The sequence below is a fragment of the Zootoca vivipara genome, chromosome 3 (genome assembly GCF_965207765.1).
Source record: "Zootoca vivipara chromosome 3, rZooViv2.hap1.1, whole genome shotgun sequence".
Lineage (NCBI taxonomy): Eukaryota > Metazoa > Chordata > Lepidosauria > Squamata > Lacertidae > Zootoca > Zootoca vivipara.
The window spans coordinates 55,913,760-55,941,579 of record NC_142586.1 but is presented as its reverse complement, the minus strand read 5'-3'; the positions used below and the strand labels follow the sequence as shown (position 1 = coordinate 55,941,579).

Genomic DNA, 27,820 nt, shown 5'->3' with positions numbered 1-27,820 from the left:
ACCAAGTGCGACCTAGTGACTAGACTATATAATTACATTATCCACATTAAAGCCAGAGTCTTTCTCAACACACCGTATTTTCCTGTGTATAAGACGCCCCCAAGTATAAGATGCCCCTTACTTTTGGGGACCCCAAATTAAGAAAATGGGGGGAGATGGCCAAGAGTTGTTGAGCTTTTTGAGGGAGGATTGCCAGAGTTGTTGGGCTTTTTTTGGAGGGGAACGCCCCGAATATCACTCACCCGTCGCTGCAAATCTTGCACATCACAGAAGAGAACAAGCATCTGCCAATCTGCAGCAGCCCTTGATGCAACCACCGATCAGTCACAAAATTGTTGCACTAGCACCCAATCCTAAGCAGCCCCTGCAGCCACCGCCTTCAACCACCCAATCACCACTGACAAGCTCCTGCTTGCAGCTGCAACCAATCGCCCGTCCAGCATATGCACTATCCTTGTATAACACGCCCCCCCCGATTTATAACCTTATTTTAGAGTTTAAAAACCCCTTGTCTTATACATGGAAAAGTACGGTAATTTCCCCCAAAAATTCACTTTGAAATATTCTATGTCTAGCAAATCAGCAACAATCACAAGTCTGGCTGGGGGAAAGGGTTTTCAGTATTTGCTGAAACCCCACAATATCCATTAAAACTCAGCAGAAAATTACTTTCAAGCAAGTCTGAAAATGTCATAGCTCAGTTTAAGAGCAGTTGCTTTGTATACATAAGGTCCCAAGTCCAATTGCTGGCATCCCTAAGTAGAGCAGGGCATTATCCCATCCTGAAACACTGGAAAACCTCTGCCGATCTGTGTGGGCAATACTAAGCAAAATGGACCAACAGTCTATCTCAGTACAAGGTAGCGTCCTATGCAGAGTCCTGCTGCGCATATATCCAATTGTTTTGAGCATGAATAGCCCAAGGAGAGGTAACTGTTTCAGCTAAGGAAAATGCAGGTTGCCCCACTTTATTTTGGTGCTGTTCTGGCCTTAACACTTACAAAACTTTTTCAGTGCAGGCCAACTTAACATGCAAACAACTTCAACTCAGCATTGAAAACACAGCAAACCAGACAGCCCATCAAGCGATGACTAGAAGCCCTCAAGGAGTTACTTCAACTAGGTGGTATGTCAGGGCAACCTTGTAATAGTTAACTTCATACCAAGCTTTATCAAGACTGAAACAATGCAAATTTTAACAATTCTTTGCCACTGGATCATCATTAGTTTCTGCACTCGGCATTCAGTTCCAGCCTGTTCTTTCTTCCTGCCAAATCCAATGGAGTACCCAATGAAAAGCACTTACATTTTTGTATAATTTTAACAAGATTGTTTTGTTTTGAAACATCTCATTTCGTGAATTATTGCACTGCTCACAGACTTGCTCTTCAGCTGATTACCTTGTTCCTGAAGGATTAAATGAGAAAGTGTATTGCTTATCCTTTCCATGTTCATTAATCACTATATTTTGTACTCTCTCTATTTGAACAACCTGTCTTCATAATTTCAAACAGGTGATGTGTTAATGGAAATAAACTCATACTATCAGTCAGAAAACTTGTTTTGTCAACATACATCAGGAGAAGTCTGCCCAATTAAACTCAGTAACAGCTTAACTGCCAGACCCTTACAGCATAATAAACACCAAACAATTCCTTTTCCGAAAAATGATCGGAATGTCAAATGTAGTTATAAAAGTGATTAAATAAAGCTGACTTCAAAATGACAGCTGTGCTAGAAACACCAACTAAGTACAGCTCTAAACTTCCCAAGAGATATGTCACAAGAGGTTAAAAAGCTATCTTAATGTCATTTGTTTGATTCATTTAACAGTATACTGCAGAAAGCAAGTGAAGATACAATCATGCAATCCCCTACCAGGAAAAACCAATACTTTCAGCAACACCAAAAGCTAAAATGAACTAGGATGTATCCAATAAAACACAAGGGAAAGAGAACCCCACTATATCTACTATATGGGGTATTTTTTTAAAAGAAACGGTGCCACAGAGTTGAGGTGGCAAACTCCCCTGTATCACTATCCAGGAATGCAGACAAACTGAAACGAGATACAGTACTCCACCTTGAATTTGGCTACACAAACATTAACAGAATATGAAGCATGCACACCTTTCCATACACATTTCTCTCTCCCCCTCAAAATATTTACAGAAGCAGAGATCCTACTCCTTATGCAATCGCAAACAAAATCTTGACTAAAATAGTTAGCTCAGAAAAACAAAGATGGACTTAGGAGGTGAGTCAAGGAAACAGGAATTTTTATCGAAATTGGCCAGCACGCAGGGCATCTTTGAATGCTGTGCATGAGAAAAGTGTTCAAAGACCTTCCTTTTTTGCCGCTCATACATATTGTTGAGATGAGAAGTTCCAACATTTCTTGGGTACCTCGATGTGTGGCTCTTCTTTGCCATAAAAATATGTGAATCTTATTTAAAGCCATGAACTTAGCCTTAGGTTAGTCTAGGACAGGCATCCCCAAACTTCGGCCCTCCAGATGTTTTGGACTACAATTCCCATCCTCCCTGACCACTGGTCCTGTTAGCTAGGGATCATGGGAGTTGTAGGCCAAAACATCTGGAGGGCCGCAGTTTGGGGATGCCTGGTCTACGAGCAAGTCCAAGCTTGTGGTGTGTTTTCTGCAAGCAATCAACGTGAGGGAGGCTTCCCAACTTTCCATATCCACACATCTGAAACATACCCCTGTACATTCCAGCCTCCTAAATGAATTTTAAGACTATCATTTCTGCAGGCCCTTCTATCACCTTAATGTGGTATGCTTCTAGCAACCAACAATTCCTCCATCAGAAGAAACTTGAATAAAGTATAGCAGATGCCTGCAAAGAAAATCCTACAGTTATCATAAAATTATTCATTGAAAAACATCATTTTTATTTAATTACAGCCAAAGGCGATCTAAAGTTGTCCTGTATCAACAGAAATGCACTAGACCATTTAGGAAACTGATGTAAAAAAAGGGGGGGTTGAATACACTCATCTTCACAACTATCAGATGTATTTATTATGTTCAGTGTTGAGTATTCAAAACGAAAGTTTAGTCTCATAATAATCCTAAGAAATATTCGTCATTATATATCTACATTTCATATAGATCAGAAAACACTGTAATAACAGAAATGGTACGGAAGGGGGAAGCAGCAAAAAAACCGTATCTTCAAACCATTCCTTTGGAATATACCTCACCAACTCATGAACTCTGAAGTGCAATCACGGCAAAACTTGGAGGCCAGAATTTGAACTTTCATCCCCAGGGTGGATACCTCCGTTCCACCAGTAGGGGTCCCTCCTTGGCCAGTTTTGGAATAGTGTATTTTGCTGCACTTGAAACTTTTCTGGAGAACACTATGATCACGCAGGAATACTACATATTCTCTCCCCCCCCCCTCCTAAAATTAAGAAGAGCGGCGGAAGGGGTCGAAGAGAGGCGCAGGTCCTTCACATGCAACTTCCCGGCGCAACGAAGCCACTGTAACAAAAACTACCAAATTCAAACTACGCTTCAGGCTACAAAACAGGGGTTGTTCCCCCCCCCCCCAGTCCCCTGCCCAGGTTCTCCATTCGCCTCTTTTGGAAAAAGGGCAGAAAGTACCGCGAGCCAGCTTTCCGAGGGGGCTCCTGAAATAACCTCGACGCCTCCACTTTCTCTGAAAGGAAATGCCCAAGGGGAGGGCGGCGAGGCCGTTGCACGGAGAGCAAAAGGTGTATAAGCGTGTGGGAAGGAAAAGAAAAAGAAAAAGAGAGAGAGACCGGGTGCCCCGGCTGAGGAAGTTGCATAATAAGAGAAAGGCACTGCTCTTGTTTGTTAATCGGGTCCCGTTTTTTTCTTACGGAGCCTGCGACGGAAACCGGGAAGGGGAGGTTGCCTAAAACAAACTCGAGACATCTTTTGTTTTTTTTACCCTTCTCTTCCCGCACTCCCCACTTTCAGGAAGGGCCGGGACTGTTCTCTCTTCCGAGGGGAGAAGAAACGGTTCTGGGCTCTTTCCCTGTCTGGATTAGTTCTCTTTCCCGAGCTCGTAAGAGAGAGAAATCACCCTCCTTGAGGAGAAGGCGTCTCCTTTCTCTCTGTGTTTCTGGTCTCCTCAGCCCGGCCCCCTTTCACCCACCCTTAGCCAGGCGCTTGAGAAGGTCCCCTTTGGAGTTGGCTCGGCCCTTTCAAAGTTTTCTCCTCACCCACTTCCTCCTTCTGCTGAGCGCGCGTGTGAGAATAAAAGGGGAGGGGGCTCCGGGAGAGCACCCCCCGCCCGCCCACGCACCTCCTGTTATCTTCCACATCAACATACCACAAAGCAGGCTTTAGTCCCGTCCCGTCCCCCCAAACAGACTCTCACTTACGGACCCTCGGTTATGGGGAGCTCGGGCCGAGCGCCTTCCCATCCCCCCACGAAGAGCTTGGAACAAGTGTGTCAGTTTGCAGCTCATCATGGGAAAAGGGCTACTACAGGAAGCGGGGAATATATAGGCAAGCGGGCGGCGTTGTTGCAGAGCATTAGGAACCCGGGTGTGCTGCTATCTTGGCATAATTCACACGAACCACGTTCATGTGATGCAAACACACCTCTCCCACCCTCACTCACACACACGCGCGCAAAAAGAAAAGAAAAATCCCCGCATCTCCCACGGGGGTTTATTTGCTGCCCCCAATCCCTACCTATGTTTACACTTAAGTGAGAAGACATGCAGGGGGAGCAAGAGTCGTCCTCCCCTTCCACACACGCTCCCTCCCACTCCTAACTGCGAGGAGCGTCTCTGCTGCGCGTGTGGTGTGTGCGTGCGTGTGCAAAGTTTGCCCAAAATGGCGGAATTGGGGAGCTCGGTATTATATTTCTATATATCGGCACACACATGCACACGCCGCCGCCGCGCTCGCGCCCGCCCGCCACAAAGTCCAGAAGCTGCAAAAGGGAGACAAGAAGGAGGAGAAACAGTATTAACAATAATAATAACAATAATCCTTTGACGAAAAAGGAGAAAAAACACACCCTCAGAAGCTGCCCGTGCGCGCTGATCCGAGCAGGCCTCCCCCCCCCCCGCGCTTCCCTTCTCCAGGAGGGGAGACACGACACACGTTACACATGCAACCGGTATATCCCGCTGCAGCCAAATCTGGGTGGGAAAAGTCAGTCGTCCCTCCTCCTCCCCGCGCGCTTCCAGCCTCCATCCCTCCCTCGGCTGAGGGAACCCCGTAAACAAAAACGGAGCGAGCGGCGGCGGCGGCCCCTCCGCAACCCGCACCCCTCTGGCCCCCAAATCCCTGTCGCGGCGGCGGTGCCGTCCCCCTTCCCTAGACACTCCCGGGGAAGTGTCAAAAAAACCCGGGCCGTCTCCCCAGTGGCGGGGCAGCAGGACGCCGCAGAACCGCCGCCGCCCCCCCTCCCTCCCCGCCGGTCTCCGCCCGCCAAGACGTGCGGGGCTGCGAAATGCCCTCCTCATTTCCACCGCCGCTCCAGCTTCCACCACCTCCCTTTTCTCCCCACAATTTACCCGTCATATGTTGGGGAAGAAGCGAGCGGGGAGGCTGGCGGGGTGGGGGACGCGGACGCCGAAGGCACCTCTCTCTCTCTCTCTCGCCCACTCTTTTGTTCCTCTTTCACTCTCACGCACTTAAGGGTTTTTTTTAGGGAATGAATCCCCCGTGGCCGACGACTCACACTCCCCGGCCACTTCGCAGGCACCGGGCCACTTTCCCCACCACCTCGGGTCCCATCCCCTGGGCGAGACGCGAGAGGCTGTGCTGGAACTCTTTCCTCTGGCCCCCCCCCCCCGCACCTTTATGGAGAAAATTCTCTTCTATATTCCTCTTTCTCTCCCCCCCCCCCGCGTGCGCGCTCCTCCTCCCGGTTCATAAGGGAGGCAAAGGAGGTGCGCTTGCTTCCCTTTATCTCTCTCTTAACTTTCATCCTCAGCCAAAGGGAGGCAATGGAAAGGCAAAACCCTCGGCGTTGTGCACTGCAGTTAATGGGTTAGCAATCAGGTCGGAACCAGGCGCTTCCTTACCCCCCCAAAATTCTCTCTCTCTCTTTATTTTTTTTTTCTCCGTCTCTCGAGGAGTCCTGACAAATATGGTCCAGGGCTGCGGGCACAAGTGAGCATGCGCCCGTAGAGTCAGGGCCGGGGAAAGGGGAAACTGCTGCCGCTGCCGCCGCCGCCGGGGTGCCTGCTCTTCCTTTGCTGCTGCGCCTCAGCCTCTGTGAAAGGTAGCAGCGAGGATCGCGTCTGCCGCCGCCGCCGCCGCCACCCCCATCTCTCCCCTTTCTCCTCCGAACCACAAAAGAACCATCTCCGAGGTGCATCGGTATCTCCTCTCTCACACATCATAATGGCAACGTGAAGGGGAAGAAGGAGCAGCTGAAGTCTCTCCCTATTTTTAGGCTTCTTTCTTTCTTCTTTGTTTTTCTTTCTTTCTTTCTTTCTTTCTTTCTTTCTTTCTTTCTTTCTTTCTTTCTTTCTTTCTTTCTTTCTTCCTTTCTTCCTTCCTTCCTTCCTTCCTTCCTTCCTTCCTTCCTTCCTTCCTTCCTTTCTTTCTTTCTTTCTACTACTTTTCATTCCAGAAGTAGCAGAATCAGTTATTAATTATGGTGCTTGCCATCAAGGAAAATTAAAGCAGGACAGTCTGTCCATATTAGGAGTTTGGGAGGGGGGAATTAAAACATATTCCCAAGGGTATTTTTTAAAGGGCAAATTTTCTGAAAATAAATATAAACTGTATTTTAAAACATATACCAAAAAGATTCCAGAAGGATTTTTATTTTATTTTATTTTATTGCGCTTCCCATATCTCTAGTGTGAAATTAAAACTGCATTTTCTACAATGTATACTCATTTTTTAAAACTAACTTTCAGCCCTGAGTGCTCACTGGGAGGACAGATCCTGAAGCTGAGGCTCCAATACTTTGGCCACCTCATGACAAGAGAAGACTCCCTGGAAAAGACCCTGATGTGGGGAAAGATTGAGGGCACTAGGAGAAGGGGACGACAGAGGACGAGATGGTTGGACAGTGTTCTCAAAGCTACCGACATGAGTCTGAGCAAATTGTGGGAGGCAGTGGAAGACAGGAGTGCCTGGCATGCTCTGGTCCATGGGGTCACGAAGAGTCGGACACAACTAAACGACTAAACAACAACAACAACAAACTTTCATCTGTGTTATATACCCCATGTTAGCCCTCTGTCAACAGGTGGGGTCAATGGCATTGAGAAAATAATAATAAAAGTTTGTGTCAGTCTTCCACAACTATTATGTTCTAGTTACAGGTAGGTAGCCGTGTTGGTCTGAGTCAAAGCAAAATAAAAAAATTCCTTCAGTAGCACCTTAAAGACCAACTAAGTTTTTATTTTGGTATGAGCTTTCGTGTGCATGCACACTTCTTCACCTACTTATTTGTTCTTTATTTATTTATTGCACTGCACATGTAGGTTCAAGGTACATTATTCATATTAATTTACAAAGTTGGGTCCAAGATACTTTAAGCACCACCTGGTTCCTTATATCCCTTATATCACTGTGGTTTTCAGAGGAGTCACTATTAATGGATGCACAGCCATATTATCTGGCAGAAGTTGTGCATTCTGTATTGTGAACCCAATTTCGAAGAACTATTTTCTAGCTGAGATCAGACAGGTCCCCTCCCTGCTGAACTACCAGGACTTAAAGGTAAAGGGACCCCTGACCAGTCGTGTCCGACTCTGGGGTTGCGGCGCTCATCTCGCGTTATTGGCCGAGGGAGCCGGCGTACAGCTTCCAGGTCATGTGCCCAGCATGACAAAGCCGCTTCTGGCGAACCAGATCAGCGCATGGAAACGCTGTTTACCTTCCTGCTTGGAGCGGTACCTATTTATCTACTTGCACTTTGACTTTTTTTGCTTTCAAACTGGTAGGTTGGCAGAAGCTGGGACCGAGCAACGGGAGCTCACCCCATCGCAGGGATTCGAACCGCCGCGCCGACCTTCTGATTGGCAAGCCCTAGGCTCAGTGGTTAACCCACAGCACCACCTGCGTTTAAGTCTTACTGAAGACTTAAAAAAAAAATCAGCAGGCATTCAAAGCATTTCTTAATTTACTGGGGGGGGGGGTTGTTGATTTTTATTTTTATCTATATTATACAGTATTTGTTGATTTCACTGTACACCACTTAGAGACAACTGTAGTGAAGTGGTATATACATTGTCAAAATAAATAAGTAAATTTAATAACCAGCCCTTCAATCTGAAGAATCCCAGGGCAGCATATCACATTACATTAAGATAGAGTGCTGCATATCAACATAACATAAAGCCAATACATGTCATAAAAACAACTAAGCTGCAACAAAAAGACAATTTATTAGCTCAGCCAGTCCCAATGGCCTGAACGAAACACTCTACAGTGTTGAAAAGCCGGTAGTAATAATAATAATAATAATAATAATAATAATAATAATAATAATAATAATAATAATTAATAATATTTATTTATACATACATACATACATACATACATACATACATACATACATACATTCCCCGCCCACTTGGCTGGGTTTCCCCAGCCACTCTGGGCGGCTTCCAACAGAACATTAAAATACAATAATCTATTAAACATTAAAAGCTTCCCTAAACTGGGCTGCCTTCAGATGTCTTCTAAAAGTCTGGTACTGTAGTTGTTTTTCTCTTTGACATCTGGTGAGAGGGCGTTCCACAAGGCGGGTGCCACTACCAAGAAGGCCCTCTACCTGGTTCCCTGTAACTTGGCTTCTTGCAGCAAGGGAACCACCAGAAGGCCCTCAGCACTGGACCTCAATGTCCGGGCAGTACAATGGGGGTGGAGACGCTCCTTCAGGTATACTGGACCGAGGCCGTTTAGGGCTTTAAAGGTCAGCACCAACACTTTGAATTGTGCTCGGAAACATACTGGGAGCCAATGTAGGTCTTTCAAGTTATGTGATCTTGGTGGCCACTCCCAGTCACCAGCCTAGCTGCCACATTCTGCATTGGTTGCAGTTTCTGGGTCACCTTCAAAGGTAGCCCCACATAGAGTGCATTGCAGTAGTCCAAGCGAGAGATAACTAGAGCATGCACCACTGGCAAGACAGTCCGCGGGCAGGTAGGGTCTCAGCCTGCTTACCAGATGAAGCTGGTAAGCAGCTGCCCTGGACACAGAATAGACCTGCGCCTCCATGGACAGCTGTGAGTCCAAAGTGACTCCCAGGCTGCACACCTGGTCCTTCAGGGGCACAGTTACCCCATTCAGGACCAGGGAGTCCTCCACACCTGCCCGCCTCCTGTCCCCCCAAAACAGTACTTCTGTCTTGTCAGGATTCAACCTCGATCTCAATATGTAATATGGGAGTCAAACCGCAATATGGGAGTCAACTGTATCTCCAATGAAAGGAAGTCCCACGAGCAGGAAGCCATAAGGCCCAGCTCTTTAAGGCCTTGCTCTGTGTTGTCACACAGTGAATCATGGATGCTGAAATGCCTACAAGCAGGATTCTTCTGCAGATTTGAAGGCCCAGGCTGGCAGATGAGCTGCTCTGGAACAGTGGCCAGACACTCTATGCATACACTTCCAAACACCTAATCAAACAGTGGCCAGTGGAGTTTTTTCTAATGTATTGTCTGAAAGTTGAATAACCCACAGTGGCATGAACATCACAAGTTGTTCTTGTTTAGTAGACCAAGAGTTGAGTCTTCCCTGGACTTTCAAGAAATACAGCCGTGGAACTGGTCAGGCCTGCCACTCCTGACAGCAAGAAAAGGAGGAGGTGTGGTCTCTGCAGTTGACACAATGGCAGAAGATCACAGCAATGAGGTGCTTCATGTAACTGTTTTGTCTGCTCTGCTCATCTAGTTGTGAAATCTGATTTAGGTTGCGTAGGTGCTTTGTGATATGGCTGCTAGGACTGTGAGATTTTGCTGTTGTTAGTGGTAATTCACAACTTGTAATTATTGCACTTTTATACTTGTGAGACTGTTATAATTAAGTCATATGAATGTTAATGGCACATTATGCTGCTTTATTTTACTGTTTGTTTACTGAGGTTTTCAATTAAGTACTGACAAAACAATGTTTTCACTTAAGTTCTGACAAAATGGACAATGTAAGAAAACAACAGAAATGTGCATAAATTGAAACATAAATTAACATAAATATTTCTTTTGCTGGTGGCAATGTTTTTTTAAAAAACTTTGGGGCCTGTTAGACCCCACATACTATATGTGTCCATTTTTGTAACTTATGTTATGGATATTGTTGACCCTGATTACTTTTGTGCAGCTAGATTGTGTTATTTGAAAAAGGGAGATCTCAAGAAATACATGTTGTTTTACTTGCAAATAACATTAATCAAGTATTGCATTTGTATGCCTTTATTGAGTACATTGACACTGAAACCAGATTAGTACAGTCATTTTTTTCCCCTAATGATAGATATTCACAAATGACAGGGCTGCATAGCATTCTTAATCTCACTTGTTAAAAACACACACACACATCCTAAATGCAAAATGCTTCAAACCTATCTCAAAGATTCCCTTAATTTTGTCTGGCAAAATCATACTTGCTCTCCAAGGACTCATTTGCCTAGCTTAATTTTGCTGTACTAGCACTTAGGGTCAATTCACATCTCTTCTGTTGTGGTTGTTTCATTTCGTTTTCTCTCCCCAGGCATTATGAAAAGGGCAACCAAAATGATAAAGGGCCTGGGGCAACTCCCCTTTGTGGAAAGGACTGTTTAGTTTACAAAAATTGTGAAGTAAGGGGGCCTAGTAGAGTGAAAAATGATGCACGATGTGGAGAAGGTCTTTAGAGAGAAGGATTTCTTCTTCTCTCTTAATACAAGAACCTGATCTTATTCCAGGAAGCTGAATGTTGGAGGACAGGCAAATGAAGGTTCTTCGCAGTGCACCAACTATGGAAGGAGCTCCACAATATGTGGTGATGGACTCCAATAAAAGGGGACCAGAAAAATTCATGGAGGACAAGCCTGTCAATGGCTAGTCGTAATTGCAGTTTCAGAGGCAGTATAACTGAACAGCAATTGTTGGGGATCATGAGCAAGAGAGAGCTGTTGTACTCAGCTTCACAAATTGCATTTCACACACACATGTATGTAAATAAAACACTGGATCAGATGTTCACCTTGCAGCTTATCTCATGCTTCAGACAAGCGGTCTGTTTTAAAGCAGCTTAATGGCATACATGCATCTTTAACAATACATATACATCCTTTGTTTAATGTATCAGCTCTAATGACATGAATACCTTAGAAACTTGTGCAAAACTCTTCTGGAGACTGGGAGGAGGAGATTGGTGGTAACCAGTCAGCAGCCTCAGCATATTAAAACTTGCAGAACTTGTTCACTTTAGGACATTAAAATGTTTGTGTTTTATGGATGGGAAAGGTACTTTCAAACCAGGAAAAGAGAGCCTGTGACCCTGCAGGTGATGTTGGACTCCAGCTTACATCCTCTCAGACCATTCAGTGTTGACTACGGCTGATGGGCCCCTTCATGGATCAATGCCTTGTCGTGGCGAAGGGGCTTGAATAACTCGGAGAAGCTATGAGCTATGCCATGCAGGGCCACCCAAGATGGACAGGTCATAGTGGAGAGTTTTGACTAAACGTGATCCACCTGGAGAAGGAACTGGCAAGCCACTCCAGTATCCCTGCCAAGAAAACTCCATGGACAAAGACAACAGGCATATAAAAGTTATGACGCTGGAAGATGAGCCCCTCAGGTCGGAAGGCGTCCAACATGCTACTGAGGAAGAGCGGAGGACAAGTACAAGTAGATTCAGAGCTGATGAAGCAGCTGGGCCAAAGCCGAAAGGACGCTCAGTTGCGGATATGCCTGGAAGCGAAAGGAAAGTCCGATGCTGTAAAGAAAAATATTGCATAGGAACCTGGAATGTAAGAACCATGGATGGAGGTAAGCTGGATGTGGTCAAAAATGAGATGACAAGAATAAATATCGACATCCTGGGCATCAGTGAACTAAAATGGAAGGGAATGGGCGAATTCAGTTCGGGTGACTATCATATCTACTACTGTGGGCAAGAATCCTGTAGAAGAAATGGAGTGGCCCTCATAGTCAACAAAAGAGTGGCAAAAGCTGTAATGGGATGCAATCTCAAAAATGACAGAATGATCTCGATACGAATCCAAGGAAGACCTTTTAACATCACAGTAATCCAAGTTTATGCACCAACTACCGGTGCTGAAGAAAGTGAAATTGACCAATTCTATGAAGACCTACAACACCTTCTAGAAATGACACCAAAGAAGGATGTTCTTCTCATTACAGGGGATTGGAATGCTAAAGTAGGGAATCAAGAGATAAAAGGAATAACTGGCAAGTTTGGCCTTGGAGTTCAAAATGAAGCAGGGCAAAGGCTAATAGAGTTCTGTCAAGAGAACAAGCTGGTCATCACAAACACTCTCTTCCAACAACACAAGAGACGACTCTACACATGGATATCACCAAATGGGCAGCATCGAAATCAGATTGATTATATTTTCTGCAGCCAAAGATGGAGAAGCTCTATACAGTCAGCAAAAACAAGACCTGGAGCTGACTGTAACTCAGATCATCAGCTTCTTATAGCAAAATTCCAGCTTAAACTGAAGAAAGTAGGAAAAACCACTGGGCCAGTAAGATACAATCTGAATCAAATCCCTTATGAATACACAGTGGAAGTGAGGAACAGGTTTAAGGATTTAGATTTGGTGGACAGAGTGCCTGAAGAACTATGGATGGAGGCTCGTAACATTATACAGGAGGCAGCAACGAAAACCATCCCAAGGAAAAGGAAATGCAAGAAAGCAAAATGCCTGTCCAACGAGGCCTTACAAATAGCGGAGGAGAGGAGGCAAGCAAAATGCAAGGGAGATAGGGAAAGATACAGGAAACTGAATGCAGATTTCCAAAAAGCAGCAAGGAGAGACAAGAGGGTCTTCTTAAATGATCAATGCAAAGAAATAGAGGAAAACAATAGAATGGGGAAAACCAGAGATCTGTTCAAGAAAATTGGAGATATGAAAGGAACATTTCGTACAAAGATTACCATAATCAAGGACAAAAGTGGTAAGGACCTAACAGAAGCAGAAGACATCAAGAAGAGGTGGCAAGAATACACAGAGGAATTATACCAGAAAGATATGGAGGTCTCGTACACCCCAGGTAGTGTGGTTGCTGACCTTGAGCCAGACATCTTGGAGAGTGAAGTCAAATGGGCCTTAGAAAGCACTGCTAATAACAAGGCAAGTGGAAGTGATGATATTCCAGCTGAACTATTTAAAATTTTAAAAGATGATGCTGTTAAGGTGCTACACCCAATATGCCAGCAAGTTTGGAAAACTCAGCAATGGCCAGAGGATTGGAGAAGATCAGTCTACATCCCAATTCCAAAGAAGGGCAGTGCCAAAGAATGCTCCAACTACCGCACAATTGCGCTCATTTCACACGCTAGCAAGGTTATGCTCAAAATTCTACAAGGCAGGCTTAGGCAGTATGTGGACCGAGAACTCCCAGAAGTGCAAGCTGGATTTCGAAAGGGCAGAGGAACCAGAGACCAAATAGCAAACATGCGCTGGATTATGGAGAAAGCTAGAGAGTTCCAGAAAAACGTCTACTTCTGCTTCATTGACTATGCAAAAGCCTTTGACTGTGTCGACCACAGCAAACTATGGCAAGTTCTTAAAGAAATGGGAGTGCCTGATCACCTCATCTGTCTCCTGAGAAATCTCTATGTGGGACAAGAAGCTACAGTTAGAACTGGATATGGAACAACTGATTGGTTCAAAATTGGGAAAGGAGTACGACAAGGTTGTATATTGTCTCCCTGCTTATTTAACTTATATGCAGAATTCATCATGCGAAAGGCTGGACTAGATGAATCCCAAGCCGGAATTAAGATTGCCGGAAGAAATATCAACAACCTCAGATATGCAGATGACACAACCTTGATGGCAGAAAGCGAGGAGGAATTAAAGAACCTTTTAATGAGGGTGAAAGAGGAGAGCGCAAAATATGGTCTGAAGCTCAACATCAAAAAAACCAAGATCATGGCCACCGGTCCCATCACCACCTGGCAAATAGAAGGGGAAGAAATGGAGGCAGTGAGAGATTTTACTTTCTTGGGCTCCTTGATCACTGCAGATGGTGACAGCAGTCACGAAATTAAAAGACGCCTGCTTCTTGGGAGAAAAGCAATGACAAACCTAGACAGCATCTTAAAAAGCAGAGACATCACCTTGCCGACAAAGGTCCGTATAGTTAAAGCTATGGTTTTCCCAGTAGTGATGTATGGAAGTGAGAGCTGGTCCATAAAGAAGGCTGATCGCCGAAGAATTGATGCTTTTGAATTATGGTGCTGGAGGAGACTCTTGAGAGTCCCATGGACTGCTAGAAGATCAAACCTATCCATTCTTAAGGAAATCAGCCCTGAGTGCTCCCTGGAAGGACAGATCGTGAAGCTGAGGCTCCAATACTTTGGCCACCTCATGAGAAGAGAAGAATCCTTGGAAAAGACCCTGATGTTGGGAAAGATGGAGGGCACTAGGAGAAGGGGACGACAGAGGACAAGATGGTTGGACAGTGTTCTCGAAGCTACGAACATGAGTTTGACCAAACTGCGGGAGGCAGTGCAAGACAGGAGTGCCTGGCGTGCTATGGTCCATGGGGTCACGAAGAGTCGGACACGACTAAACGACTAAACAACAACAACAACAACACGGCTGATGGGAGCTGCAGTCCAATGATACCTGGTGGGACACAGGTTTTAAACCACTGGCAAACACCTAAAATTTTACTCCCTGGTTTCCCCCCTCTTTCTATCCTGTGCTTTTCTCTGTTCCGTGTTCAAGCAGAGGGCTGAGAAAGACTGTCTGAAACTCCAAATAGCCACTCACTACTGAACTAGACAGACCGAATGATTCAACTCAGAATAAGGCAATGGGCCCTATACAGTGGTACCTCGGGTTTCAAATGCCGCAGGTTACAACTCTGCTAACCTGGAAGAGTTACCTCAAGTTGAGAACTTTGCCTCAGGATGAGAATGGAAATTGTGTGCCGGCAGCTCAGCAGCAGCAGCAAGAGGTCCCATTAGCGAAAGCACGCCTCTAGTTAAAAACAGTTTCAGGTTAAGAACGGACCTCTGGAACTAATTAAGTCCATAACTAGAGGTACCACTGTATAACCAATAACCATGTGTTGTCGTGCTAATGCACGGGCTATGTGGGCAGTTGTTGGCATAGGAGCCAACTTCTACAGGCCAAGGGGGTTCGCCCCCATAAAATATTTGAGGGGGCCAGCACTCCAAAGTTGATGGGCATTGCCATTCAAATAGTGTGTGTGCACTGTGTCATGTGATTGATTATGTGGGGTGGGGCTTACCTGCCCCCCCAAATATTTTATTCAAGTTGGCAGTGGCACCCCTGGTTGCTAATAAGAATCGGTGATCAAAAGGGAAAAGCTGGATCCTACCCTGCTCATTCATTCTCCCTGCAAATGTCCCCACAGTGGTATTCATTCTTAGTCAACAAGGCCCCCAAAGCAGAACTCAGTTGAGGCTGCTGGGCAAAGTAGCCATAGGGAACATTTACAGGAGAGAACCATCCCCCTATCCAGTTCTCACAATTTGTCCATACAGTTGGCCACTATAATGCCTTCACAGTACTTTGGAAAATGTGGGTTTGTGACATGCAATTCAAACTTCAGGGTGTGGAAAGACACTTTTAAGTGTGGTGAGGGGAAGGTTTTTTTGTTTTTTTGTTTTTGGTTTAAAGAACTGTGGTAGAAAAGCTCAATAAGGAAATTCTCATCAGGAAACTTCTGACAAGCTTCTGAGGAATTCCAGGCTTCCTAGGTACACAACTTTAAAAACAGCAAGTTAAGGGAAGAACAAGAAAGAGGCACTTCTGCAAACCAAAGCGCTCTGCTCGCCATCAGCTTTCACTGACAGCAGGAAACACAATACTGATCATGGCTGGTCTTGATGCTGTTAACGGGGAGGCTTGAAGATTCTTCCTTCTGCCTCACTTTACAAACCTGCACTGTGATCTTATGAACCACTGCTCTAATCCAGCCAATCCACTTGATTATAGATTATATTTTATTTGAGGAGTTTTAAAATATTGTAATTCTCATGAATGCATTTTAAAAATCCTAGTTACACCAGTGAGGCACATTCTGCTTTCAGTATAGGTAAAGGGACCCCTGACCATTAGGTCCAGTCGTGACCGACTCTGGGGTTGCGGCGCTCATCTTGCGTTTTTGGCCAAGGGAGCCAGCATATAGCTTCCAGGCCACTTGGCCAGCATGACAAAGCCGCTTCTGGCAAACGGAAACGCCGTTTACCTTCCTGATGTAGCGGTACCTATTTATCTACTTGCACTTTGAGGTGCTTTCGAACTGCTAGGTTGGCAGGAGCTGGGACCGAGCAACGGGAGCTCACCCGTTCTCATGAATGCATTTTAAAAATTCTAGTTACACTAGTGAGACACATTCTGCTTTCAGTATAATGAATGACTAATATTTGTTAGAGTGGGAGTCATCAATGCAAGCAAAAAACTGAAACCAGAAACTGAACAGACAAAGATGGTAATGTGTAATTAGAAGTGTATTGTGATATATATATATATTTTAAAAAATTACATTACAAAGTTGTAGTGAATAGAAAATGAGGAGAATGGAACAAAAGCACCACAGGTTATTCAGATTTATTCTTATTCTTTTAGGCATGTTTCATCTTTCAGTTTTTCACCCAAGAAGCATTCCACCAACTAGACACTAATAAAAATACAGGAAAACAGAGATACAAGTAAATCACAGTGAGATAAAAGATTACCATGCTCTCTACATTATTTTTAAGAATGCAAAGGATATTTATAATATGCATATATACTAAAAATTACATTGCTAGTTTTATTTAGTGCTCGTGTTTAAAGGAGCAGCATAGTCTTCGCCATCATGTTGGCAATGGAAAGAGCAGTGTTGTCAGTTCCAATCTGGGACTGAGCCCATGCTATTCATAGCTTCATAAATAGGAATGCAAATGTAAAGAGAAAGTTCTGCAGGTGCAACTCGAACTTCTCCTTTCATGGTGCTGCAGTGACAGGAGATGTGCATATGCCTATCATCTGCTCATTGCAGCCCCTATGAAGTGAGAAGTCAGAGTTGCACCTGCAGAACTTTCTCTTTACATTTACCAAAGGCACCCCACAGCAGATGTGCAGCTGGCAGGGCATAGCTGATGGTAGCTCCTGCAAAACAGGTGAAGGGATGTATTAGACTATGGACAATTGCACTTTTCCAGAAGGGTCTTGCTTTCTGTTTTCAAAAGTAGCCAGACAAAGGCACCTGGCAATCTACTGACAGACAGATCAATGGACAGCTGGCTAGATTCAGCCATGGCCGGCCCCATCATATAGGCAAAATGAGGCAGCTGCCTCAGGCAGCAGATGCTGTGGGGCAGGTAAAGGGACCCCTGAGTCGCAGACAACTCGGGTTGTGGCGCTCATCTCGCTTTACTGGACAAGGGAGTGGCCAGCATGTGGCCAGCATGACTAAGCTGCTTCTGGCAAACCAGAGCAGCGCACGGAAACGCCGTTTACCTTCCCACCGGAGCGGTACCTGTTTATCTACTTGCACTTTGCAGGTGCCAAAGTGTTGGGAGGACAGAGCTGTGTGTGCCATGTGCTTCCTGCTTTCCATGGCGAATACTTTTCTATTGCCGCAGTTAAAGTCAGATTCAACTTATTTACAGGGAATGGCATAAGGGAGCACCTCAGGCAGGAAAATGTCTTGAGAAAGGCAGCTCCTATTTTGAATAGTCATGACTTTTCTCCGTAAGTTTTGCTTCCTTAAAAATTAAACTCACGAGGCACGCAGTGAGTACCGTAAGTGGACATTTCAGCACTTGTTTTAACTGAGTTTCATCAGTTACTCAGGTCCCCACGGAGAGCAGTTTAAACACACAACAGTGCATCTTAAAAGCTAAGGTTGGGGGGGGATCCCTATCCTATCTGCTGCAGCACCAGAGAATAAGTCATTAGGAAAGAAAATAACTATCATGTCACTAGCTATCAATGTCTACTAGCTACAGGGGCTATGTTCTGCTTCTACTGTCTCTCAGTGACGGTTGCTGGCAATCACAAGTGTGGAGGGTGCTGTCAGGCCCTGCTTTCAGGTTTCCCTCAGGTATTTGGTTGGCCACTATGAGTTTCAGATGCTGGACTAGATGAGTCAATGGCAGGCACCCCCAAACTTCGGCCCTCCAGATGTTTTAGACTACAATTCCCATCTTCCCCGACCACTGGTCCTGTTAGCTAGGGATCATGGGAGTTGTAGGCCAAAACATCTGGAGGGCCGGAGTTTGGGGGTGCCTGGTCAACGGCCTAGTCAAGCAGACCAGTGGCTGGTCACAAGGAAGTTCCATTCAGCAAAGGTCTTTCCTAAACAAAGGCTTCCAGTTTGTAACCCCAACCCTTTTTGTTTCTTCCTATTGTTGAGGGTTGTAGAATTAATGATTAATAGCCTCCTTTGCCCCTTTAATAGCGTCTCTAAATTGCCCCAGTTTTCCTTTGGAGGTGGGACAGGAAATGATTTAATTACTAATTTCCTCTTATTACTCCTTTTCCCTTTTTATTCTTTTCACTAATGGAGAAATAGTGGTTTTTATGGCACTGTTTTACCCCTTTTAAGGAATGTTTGTTTACTAAATTTGTTAGTTGCTTGCTGCCGAAAAGGTCTCCAAAGGCCTTACAACATGTTTGAGCCATAGACTTAAGTTTTTGTTTTTGTTTTAAAAGTTACATTATAATAGGAACATATATGCACAAAGCAAATACTGCAGCAATAAGTAATTGAAGCTGCCACCACCATAACCACTGGCTATGGAGCACTTTAGAAAGGAGCGAAGCAGGAGCTGTTCATCACCTAACAGCTCAGCCTGGATCAACAGGAAGCAATAAGGCAAGTTGTGAACTTGCAAAATGGAAGAGTTCAATTTAAAGGCACAGAAGCCCTGGAAAGCCTTACTAGCGTTGTTAGCTATCCACACTGCATAAATCAGTGTTGCAATAAAGTTTTCTCTCAAAATAATAACCACAAAACATGTCTGGGAAACACTGGGAACAGTTCCAGGGAAAGCTCTAGAATGCAGTGGGGCAGTGCTTCTCAAGCAGTGGACCAGGACACACCAGTGGGCTTTGCTTTCAAGTGGGTCTTCTCAGTGCCAGAGCCTGCCTCATGCCTCAGTTGTTGATCCCACCCTCTAGTCATCTCATAGCCTTTGGATTTAACAAGCACCAGCACCAACAATTCATTGCATGCTGAGTAAAGATGCCCAGGAGACCTAGAGGTTTAGTGGCGAGCAGAGGGTGAGGAAGGTAGGAAAGTTTTCTTCCCCTGAGGGGAAAGAGTCAGAGAAGACCTTGAGGGACAGCGGAAAAGGGGCTTCTGATGACGACAACATTGATTACTTAAACTGGGAATAGAAAGAAAAGGGATAAGACAGGAAAGTTATTATTGCTATATAGGAGGAAGATGCGGATGTAAAAGGGTGGAGGAATGAAAGAAATCACGGGGGAATAAGGTACAAGAAGGTACAAGTTTAGTGTAGAAGGAGAATGGGCAAAGAAATTACAGGAAACAGTTAAAAAACACTGTAAAGAGCATGTGGGGGTGAGAAGCGAAAAATATGCCACAGCAGCAGCAAGAATCTTATTAGCAAAGAACTGGAAAACCCATGCAATATCAACTATCGATGATTGGCAGATGAAGATGATGGAGTTTATGGAACTGGCTGAGATGACCAGAAGAATCCGCAACCGGGGGGAAGAAGCGATAGAAGAAGAATGGAAAGATTTTAAGCTGTATTTAAAAAAATATGTAAAAGTTATATATTAAGATTAGAAGTAGGTTGAAACTATACTGTGGAGATGATGAATATGTAAGATGTAAAGTATAAAATAAGATGAGACAAGGTGAATAAATTGGTATAGAAATTGCTAAAATAGTGTATGTTAAAGAACCACAGTGGATGGGAGCCCGAGGAGGTCCCTATATATAAAATGTGAGAGGAAAATAGGAATAGTATTTTTTTGTTATGTATCTATCTTTTTGTAGTGTTTGTTTTATGTTGTGTTTTTCTTTGTTTCTTACTTTCTTTGTATTTTGGAAAAATTGTAATAAAAAATATTTTAGAAGAAGAAAAAAAGAGAAGCGAAAAATATGAAAGAAAATGCCTTCTCCACTCAGAGCCTCTGGATAAGCAAATGCTGACAAAAACGGAGAGATTGAGCCAGAATACCTCAGAGAAATGTCTGTACTTAGAGGAAAGCTGGCCTATGGAAATGCATCTGTGGCTAATAATTTAGCAATCTCCAAAGATGGATTAGATACAGTGGTGCCTCGACTTACGAATTTAATCCGTTCCAAAGGCACCTTCGTAGGTCGAAAAATTCGTAAGTCGAAAAGCGCCATTGGAAACGCGATTTCCCATAGGAATGCATTGGAAATGGAAAAATTTGTAAGTCGAAGCAACCCCATCTAAAAATTCGTAAGTCAATAAAACCCTATCTAAAACCACCGTGGTTTCCGTTCGGATGTCGAGAAATTCGTAAGCGTGCGGCCATTTGCCCCACTCGTAAGTCGAAAAATTCAGTTGTCGAGTCGTTTGTAAGTCGAGGTACCACTGTATTGTTAGAAGGTGATGCCACTAATTACCAGTTGTAGTTATACCAAAGTCCCCTTGCATCCGTCACCATTTTGTGACTTATTCTACCCCTGCCTGCACTACTATTTTGTGACTGGTGGGCCTTAGTAACTTTCTTTTTTCATATATATAATTTTTATTATTTTTGCATATAATTTCCAAACATCTTATTACATACATTCATAGCTTATACAGTCATACCTCAGGATACGTCCGCTGTGGGTTGCGTCTTTTCAGGTTATGGATGTGCCAAACCCAGAAGTCTCGGAACAGGTTACTTCCAGGTTTGGCGTGTTCGTGACTTGCACGCATGCACAGAAGCACTAGATCGCGCTTTGCGCATGCGTAGAAGTGCCACATTGTGTCACGTGCGTGCGCAGATGCGGCGCTTCATGTTGCGGCCCTTTCATGTTGCAAACAGACATACTGAAGCACCTTATTTATTGTAAGCCTTCTAGAGAACATTGTATGATGGGGCTATAAGTTAATGCCATCTATGAACGAACAAACAAATAAACAAATAAAGCAAAGTAGCATGGCTCAAGGGGACCCAGGTGGCGCTGTGGTTAAACCACTGAGCCTAGGGCTTGCTGATCAGAAGGTCGGCGGTTCGAATCCCTGTGACGGGGTGAGCTCCCGTTGCTTGGTCCCAGCTCCTGCCAACCTAGCAGTTCGAAAGCACGTCAAAATGCAAGTAGATAAATAGGAACCGCTACAGCGGGAAGGTAAACAGCGTTTCCATGTGCTGCTCTGGTTTGCCAGAAGCGGCTTTGTCATGCTGGCCACATGACCTGGAAGCTATACACCGGCTCCCTTGGCTAATAATGCGAGATGAGCGCGCAACCCCAGAGTCGGCCACGACTGGACCTAATGGTCAGGGGTCCCTTTACCTTTACCTAGCATGGCTCAATATTGGACAGAGAAGGTTATGTGGCATTTTTACTGGAATGGGGGGAGCAGTTGCTAAGGTTTACTCTGTGCTGTTCTAAAGTATTTTTGACCACCTCAAGAAACAAATATATTATTGCAACCCTACACAGTTAATAATTTGGAGCAATCTTTTGTGATTATAGGCAGCTGATATGTCACTGCAGCACCAGCTGTTCCCTGCACTGTGAGGGTGACAAGCAGGCATAGCCAACCTGGTAACCTCCGAATGTTGTTGGACTCCAACTCCCATCAGTCTTAGCTGTAATTCCCAATGGTCAGGGATTATGGGAGCTGTCCAACAACATTTGGAGAGCCCCGCATTGGTTACCCAAATCTATAGGAATTTAGCCCCTATAGTTCTTATAGTTCCACAGAGGAACCCATTCTTATTCAAAACCAATTTAAGTCTGTAATGCAGATATATCCTAAGGGCTTTTTCACACACAGTTTGAAAATTGCTTGAATTATCAGCTCTAGCTCATTACATTCCCTTCCTCCATAAGTAAAGATTTCTCCTGTAGTAAAGATTCTCTTGACCCCTCCAGCGAAAAAGGGGAAATGCTCTATTACTTGCTTAGAACTAAATCTATACAGCTCAAATTTGATGGAGGGCCAGTCACCTGCTTTAGGTAGAGCATCTCAAGTGACAACAGCAGCATACGAAAGTTAAAATATGCTTGTAATCTACCATCTTGCTTCATCCTCCATTGCATTAACAATAGGATTTCTGAGCATTCAAAAAATTTCATTAAGCTCGTACTCACATGCACACAAATACGGTAGTGTAAGAAAGGCTCAAAGCCCTTTAATTAGTGTGTGCATAAATGTGTGGACTTCTTGCAAGCACTTAACTGCTGATCTTGCAGTTTCCCCATACTTTCTGAGATAGTCTATTATTAGTATGTACATCATGCTTTTCATGTTCATACAGTGAAGCCTGTTTTATTCAATATTAATTATTTATCATTAACATGAGTTGACTTCAATAGTTAGTGATAATGTAACTGTTTTCATAACCTAGGTTTTGATTGGTTAAAAGAAAGAAGTCACAATCTAATCAAGAATGCTTAGCTCTGTGTTAGATTATTCAGTCTTTTTATTCCTCAAGGTAACATAAATAATCTCCTTTCCCCTATTATCCTCATAACAACAACCTTGGAAGGTATGTCAGACTGACCAACTCAGGGTCACTCAGTTTTGCAATGTGACAAAATTAGCTCCATCTGCAAATAGCCAAAATTTGCTTTCCAAAGACATAGATTTCTGTTTTCGGATAACTTTTTAGTCAAACTCCACATACACTATTACTCCAACTCCCCCCCCCCAAAGAGTGAGTAAATTCTATCTAAATGTTTTAAACAGGATCAGTTATTGTACAGAGCATGGCCAACCCATCTCCTATCCTGATATCACTCTGACGCATTTGGTTCATGATGTTCTGTATTGCAGAGGGCTTATCAACATGGTTCTTTCCTCACAATCTTTCTTTTCTATTTACCACAAAAGATGTAGGACAGTAGACTCATGTAACATTGTGGTGGTTTCTGCGATGTTTAGGCCACCCTAAAAAAGGGTGCTGGAACTCACCATGGCCTCATTCTCTTAGAAGGGCAATGGTGCTCACTTTAGGAGGAGACATGGAGAAAATTTGCTCTGGATATTTTGTGGATGTGATTTTTAAATCACAAAAGCACCATGCGCTTGGGTCAGAGGAAGCAGGTGGGACAGCATCAGGGAGTCACTGTTTCCAAGGTCTTGGGAAGAGGAAAGTATGGGAGACGGGAGGTAGACAATTCGGGTCTTTTTGGAGGCTACAACAAGTGCAGGATGCGACTGCTAGGTTGTTAAGTGGGGGAGCCCAATGGAACCATATGTTACCAGTCCAGAAAGAACAGCATTGGCTGCTAGTGACCTACTGAAACCAATGTCAGGACAAGCATGCAAAGTCCTAAATGGCTTGGGACCCAAGTGCCTAAAAGAGCACCTCTCCTAATATCAAATATTCTGGGCAGAGGCATATTTCCCATAGGGCCTAGTGGCTCGTTGCGCCAGAGCGCTAGCCTCTCAGGGGCGCCCCAGCGAGTGGGGGAGCTGCGCGGCTTTGCCAGCAGCTTTCCCTTTCCCTGCACTCAGCCAGATGGTTGGCGGGGCGCAACCAGCCACTAAGCCCTATGGCTCCTCCGCTGCTGCCGCCTCCTCCTCTCCCTTGGCCGCAGGAATCCCCTCAGCTGCTGCCCACTGAGCCGCTGTCATCTGAGGGAGCGGCAGGAGTGGCAGTGGCGGGAGCAGCTCCCAAGGGGCCTCCTCCATGTCTCCGGTGCCCGCCGCCCCACCACCACCACTCCCCGGGGCATAGCAACTGCCTCCTGCTCCTCAGGCCGTTGGGCAGCAGCAAGAGCGCCGGCAGCGGGCTGTAGTCAGGCAGCGGAGGAGGAGGCAGCACCCTGGAGCCTCACAAGTGAGCACGGGGTTCCAGCGGTCTGGCCAGCCCCGGAGCCTCGCAAGTGAGCGTGGGGTTCCAGCTGCACCACGAGGCTCCGGTGCGGGGCGACCAGCTGCACCGCGGCCACCACATCTGCGGCATCTTCTGTGGGCGGCTGCTGCTGGGGCTGCAAGGTGGTCCGCATGTTGGGCCCCGAGCTCTAAATTTTGGGAGAGGGGGCGCCGGAGGGATCTTTGTGTCAGGGCGCTGGATGTGCTTAAGACGGCCCTGATTCTGGGCCCTATAATTGGCATGAGGGTGGGGCTATTGGTGGTACTGTCACTAGGGGCTGCCCAGTTGGCACTGACCTGTGAGAAGACCCTAAGTGGAACTACCTCACTTACGGAATGCTTTCCCTGTAAAGGTGCACCTGTCTCCCTCACTATGAACTTTCAGGAGGAACTTAATAATATTCCTGTTTACCCAAGCATTTGATGGCTGAAAAATTCTGTTCCTGGCAACCTTGACATTATTAGCTGTGAGGGAATGTGACTGCTTTATATGCTTTTAGGTGTTTTTAAATCTTTCATATATACTATGCTTTATTTTTAGTAGTATTGTTCTACCTCTTTGGTGTTTGCTGCCCTGGTCTGCATAGGGAGGGAAGGAGGGATAGAAATTTAATAAATGAAATGAAATTTTAATGAAGATGCTGCTGCAGCAAAATTTGAATCTTCTGTACAGTCTTGGGTTTTTTATGAATTGTTTTCAGTGGATTCTAAAGTGAAATTTGAAATCCAAAGCAAATTTAAAATGAAAAGCACAACCATTCAAAACTGCACTGGCTGCAGTCCTATGCACATTTTCCTAGGAGTAAGTCTTAATTGAAAACAGCAGCACTTTTTCCTGTTTCAGTTGTCAATAAATAGCCATATTATTCATGCAAAACCTACAAAGATTGCCTTGTTCTAGCTAATTCCAAAAAAGCTTTTGGCAGTTTTAAGCAATAATTGTGATTCATTTCGTATAAGAACAAACAGCAAAGATTCTGTAGCACCTTACAGACTAAGAAATGAATTGTGGCAGAAGCTTTCATGGACCAGATCACTACTCTGTAAAAGGCAAGCTATCACCACAATATTAGCCTTAAACGTTCCATACAGAAATGTTGTTTTTCTCTGCAGCAGGCTCAGAGGGCTACCTTAAGACTGTGTGTGCACTTTGCCTTTAAAGCCCGTTCAAAGCACATTCCCCACCCCCTCAAAGAATTCTGGGCACTGTAGTTTATAAAAGGTTGCTGGAAATTGTGACTCTGTGAGGGGTAAATTATAGTGCCTAGAATTCTTTCAGAGGGAAAATGAGCTTTTAAAGTATAGCACGTGCAGTCTATGGAACCTCACTTTAAGAATTTATTATATTCGGGAAGATATGAGCAATAGTCCCAAAATGCAAAACTAGTAGGGGTAGGAATCACTGACAAAATATTTCTGGATATTGCTCTCACTCCTTCAGCAATGCAAATCTTTATATATCCTCTCCAAAACTGCAATAATAAAATTTTCTTTTTGAAAGGTGAGCAGTTGCAAGTTCAGCACAGAGGCACTTTGAATAAATTTACAGGAGAAAAGAAAAAATAGCATGACTAAAGGTTCTTACAACATTACACTAGCTCACAAATTATAAGATCACTTAGAACAGTACTATATCAGGCTAAATCAGGCACGGGGAACCTGTGGCTCCCCAGATAGTGTCAGACTTCAACTCCCATCAGCCTTAGCCAGCATGGCGAATGTTCAGGGATAATGGGTGAATGTTCAGGGATAATGTAGCCCAACAACTGGAGAGCCATGGATTTCCTAGTCCTGGCCTAACATATTTGTGTGAATGCAACCAAAGTCACTCCAATGAAGAGGTCAGAGAGAGAAGCAACAACATATAGATGAACTTAAGAGTTTTTTCATATTTATACACTGAAAGCGAAATATTGTTTTAAATGAACAAATTCTTTCCTGCATTGACATCATTTTGTGGAAATACACCTAGGGGGATGGTGATGCAATATGTCTAGCATGGCCTAATTGTGCAAAGTACTGCTGCCTTAAGTCACTTGGATATTTAACCTGATCAGTTATGTTTGCCCTCTAGTGGCAGCTCTTTTGAACACAAGCAAGACAATTTTGACTTGTGGGTCTGTTGCGATCATGGTATGCAATAACGTACCGTATTCAAAAGACCTTTCCATTTGATTCTTAGGCTTAGCATTTCACATGGCATCATAGAGAAGGGTGTTATTTAACTAAGTTTTAATCTGAGGAGACTGATATTAATGGATCTCATTTATGGTCATTAATTTCAGTAGGTCCATTCTGAGGATAACTTAGTTGAATACTGCCCATAAGGTTTAACTTCATTTGTCTATACAGCTTTCTCACTTCATAAACTTATATTCTCATAGGGCATTTTTTTCTTAATCATGCTGTTCTTTTACAAACATATTTGCTCTGTAGTCTCCCAGCTTTGCCTTTGTGATATATTGTTATTAAAAGACTATGCTAATAACTTCACCAGACCTTAGAGAGAGAAAAAAGACTATAACTCAATGTAACCATTTTCTACAAAAAAAATATGTTGGTATGGCACCTCCAGGATTGCTGACATTAATAGGTTAGCAGAAAACTGCTTCTGGATTGGCTAGGTATAGTAAGTGCCTGAAGTCTTGCTGGTCAACAGCTAGCCCACCCGTGAGGCAACTGTCTCAGGCAGCAGGATCTGTAGGGGCATCAGGTCCCAGTGTAGGTCTTTCTTTCCCCCTTCTTCTTGATGTAGATCTTCATTCATTCCTTCTTCCCTGGCAGGAAGGAGGGCACCATTCTGTGGTTCACTTCAGGTGCCAAAATATATTGGTCCAGCCCTGATGATATGTATGCTACTCTTCTAGATTTTAGCGTTCCAGATTTCCTGCTTAAAAGTTTCAACACTTCCTGCATTTAAATTGTCTCCTCTTCCATCTTCCAAATCCTAGATTCTTAATAATATGGATCTAGATTTCAGCTTCTGGCAACGCCGCAACACCATCTCAATTAATACTATGCCAATCGGACCATTTATTCAACCTAACTTAGACTTCGATATCATCTGCAGTGTCTCTGAGTTAGTTCTGGTCTAGTCAAGGGTTTTCTAAAGCAATCTTTGTTGTTTAGTCGTTTAGTCGTGTCCGACTCTTCGTGACCCCATGAACCATAGCACGCCAGGCACTCCTGTCTTGCACTGCCTCCCGCAGTTTGGTCTTACAGGATAACAAAATGGAAATAGTTTATTACTAAGCTATAGTGTTCTGACCAATGCTAACTATAGAGACCAAATGGCAAAACAAATGTTTCTAAGGTTTGCTCATACTCTTTTCCTTCTGCTCAATTATCCAGAAAGTTTCTGAGAAGCAAAAGCACAGCATATCTACACAATAAATTGATTGCTTTGTGCCCTCAAGTGATGAGAGGACACAGAAGAAAGCTTAAGAATTATGAGAAGGAAAACCTTCTTGCTGGAACATAGGAAGCTGTCTTATTGGTCAATCTTGTCAGAGCCATTGGTCTATCTTGCTCAGTACTGTCTACACTGACTGGCAGTGGCTCTCCAGGGTTTCAGGCTTGCTGGAAGCATTTCGAATCCTACTTGGAAATGCTAAGGATTAGACCTGAGACTCTCTCCATGCATAGAATCATAGAATCATA

General features: G+C 44.3%; 1 protein-coding gene and 1 long non-coding RNA gene across 12 annotated transcripts in view; one reads left to right on the top strand and one right to left on the bottom strand.

The window, feature by feature from the left end:
- The window catches only part of L3MBTL3 (L3MBTL histone methyl-lysine binding protein 3), a 56,805-nt gene extending 50,579 nt beyond the window's left edge, over positions 1 to 6,226 (bottom strand). The window contains exon 1 of one of the 11 annotated variants that reach the window (XM_035109022.3): positions 6,037 to 6,226. Coding sequence is in view for 3 of the 11 variants with exons in the window: in XM_035109011.3 (XP_034964902.2) it covers positions 3,629 to 3,813 (185 nt within the window). In the remaining 8 variants the exon portion in view is untranslated. Of the gene's footprint in view, positions 1 to 242; positions 734 to 3,628; positions 3,882 to 3,938; positions 4,241 to 4,322; positions 4,346 to 4,374; positions 4,568 to 4,690; positions 4,935 to 5,021; positions 5,330 to 5,523; positions 6,012 to 6,036 lie in introns of those variants that run through there. The other 10 variants (XM_035109014.3, XM_035109016.3, XM_035109018.3 and 7 more) reach the window with 10 other exon arrangements.
- Positions 6,196 to 7,356, top strand: LOC148686258 (uncharacterized). The gene is made up of 2 exons (XR_015948971.1): positions 6,196 to 6,326; positions 6,883 to 7,356. It is a non-coding gene; the product is annotated as an uncharacterized LOC148686258 (long non-coding RNA).
- Positions 7,357 to 27,820: the final 20,464 nt, after the last annotated feature.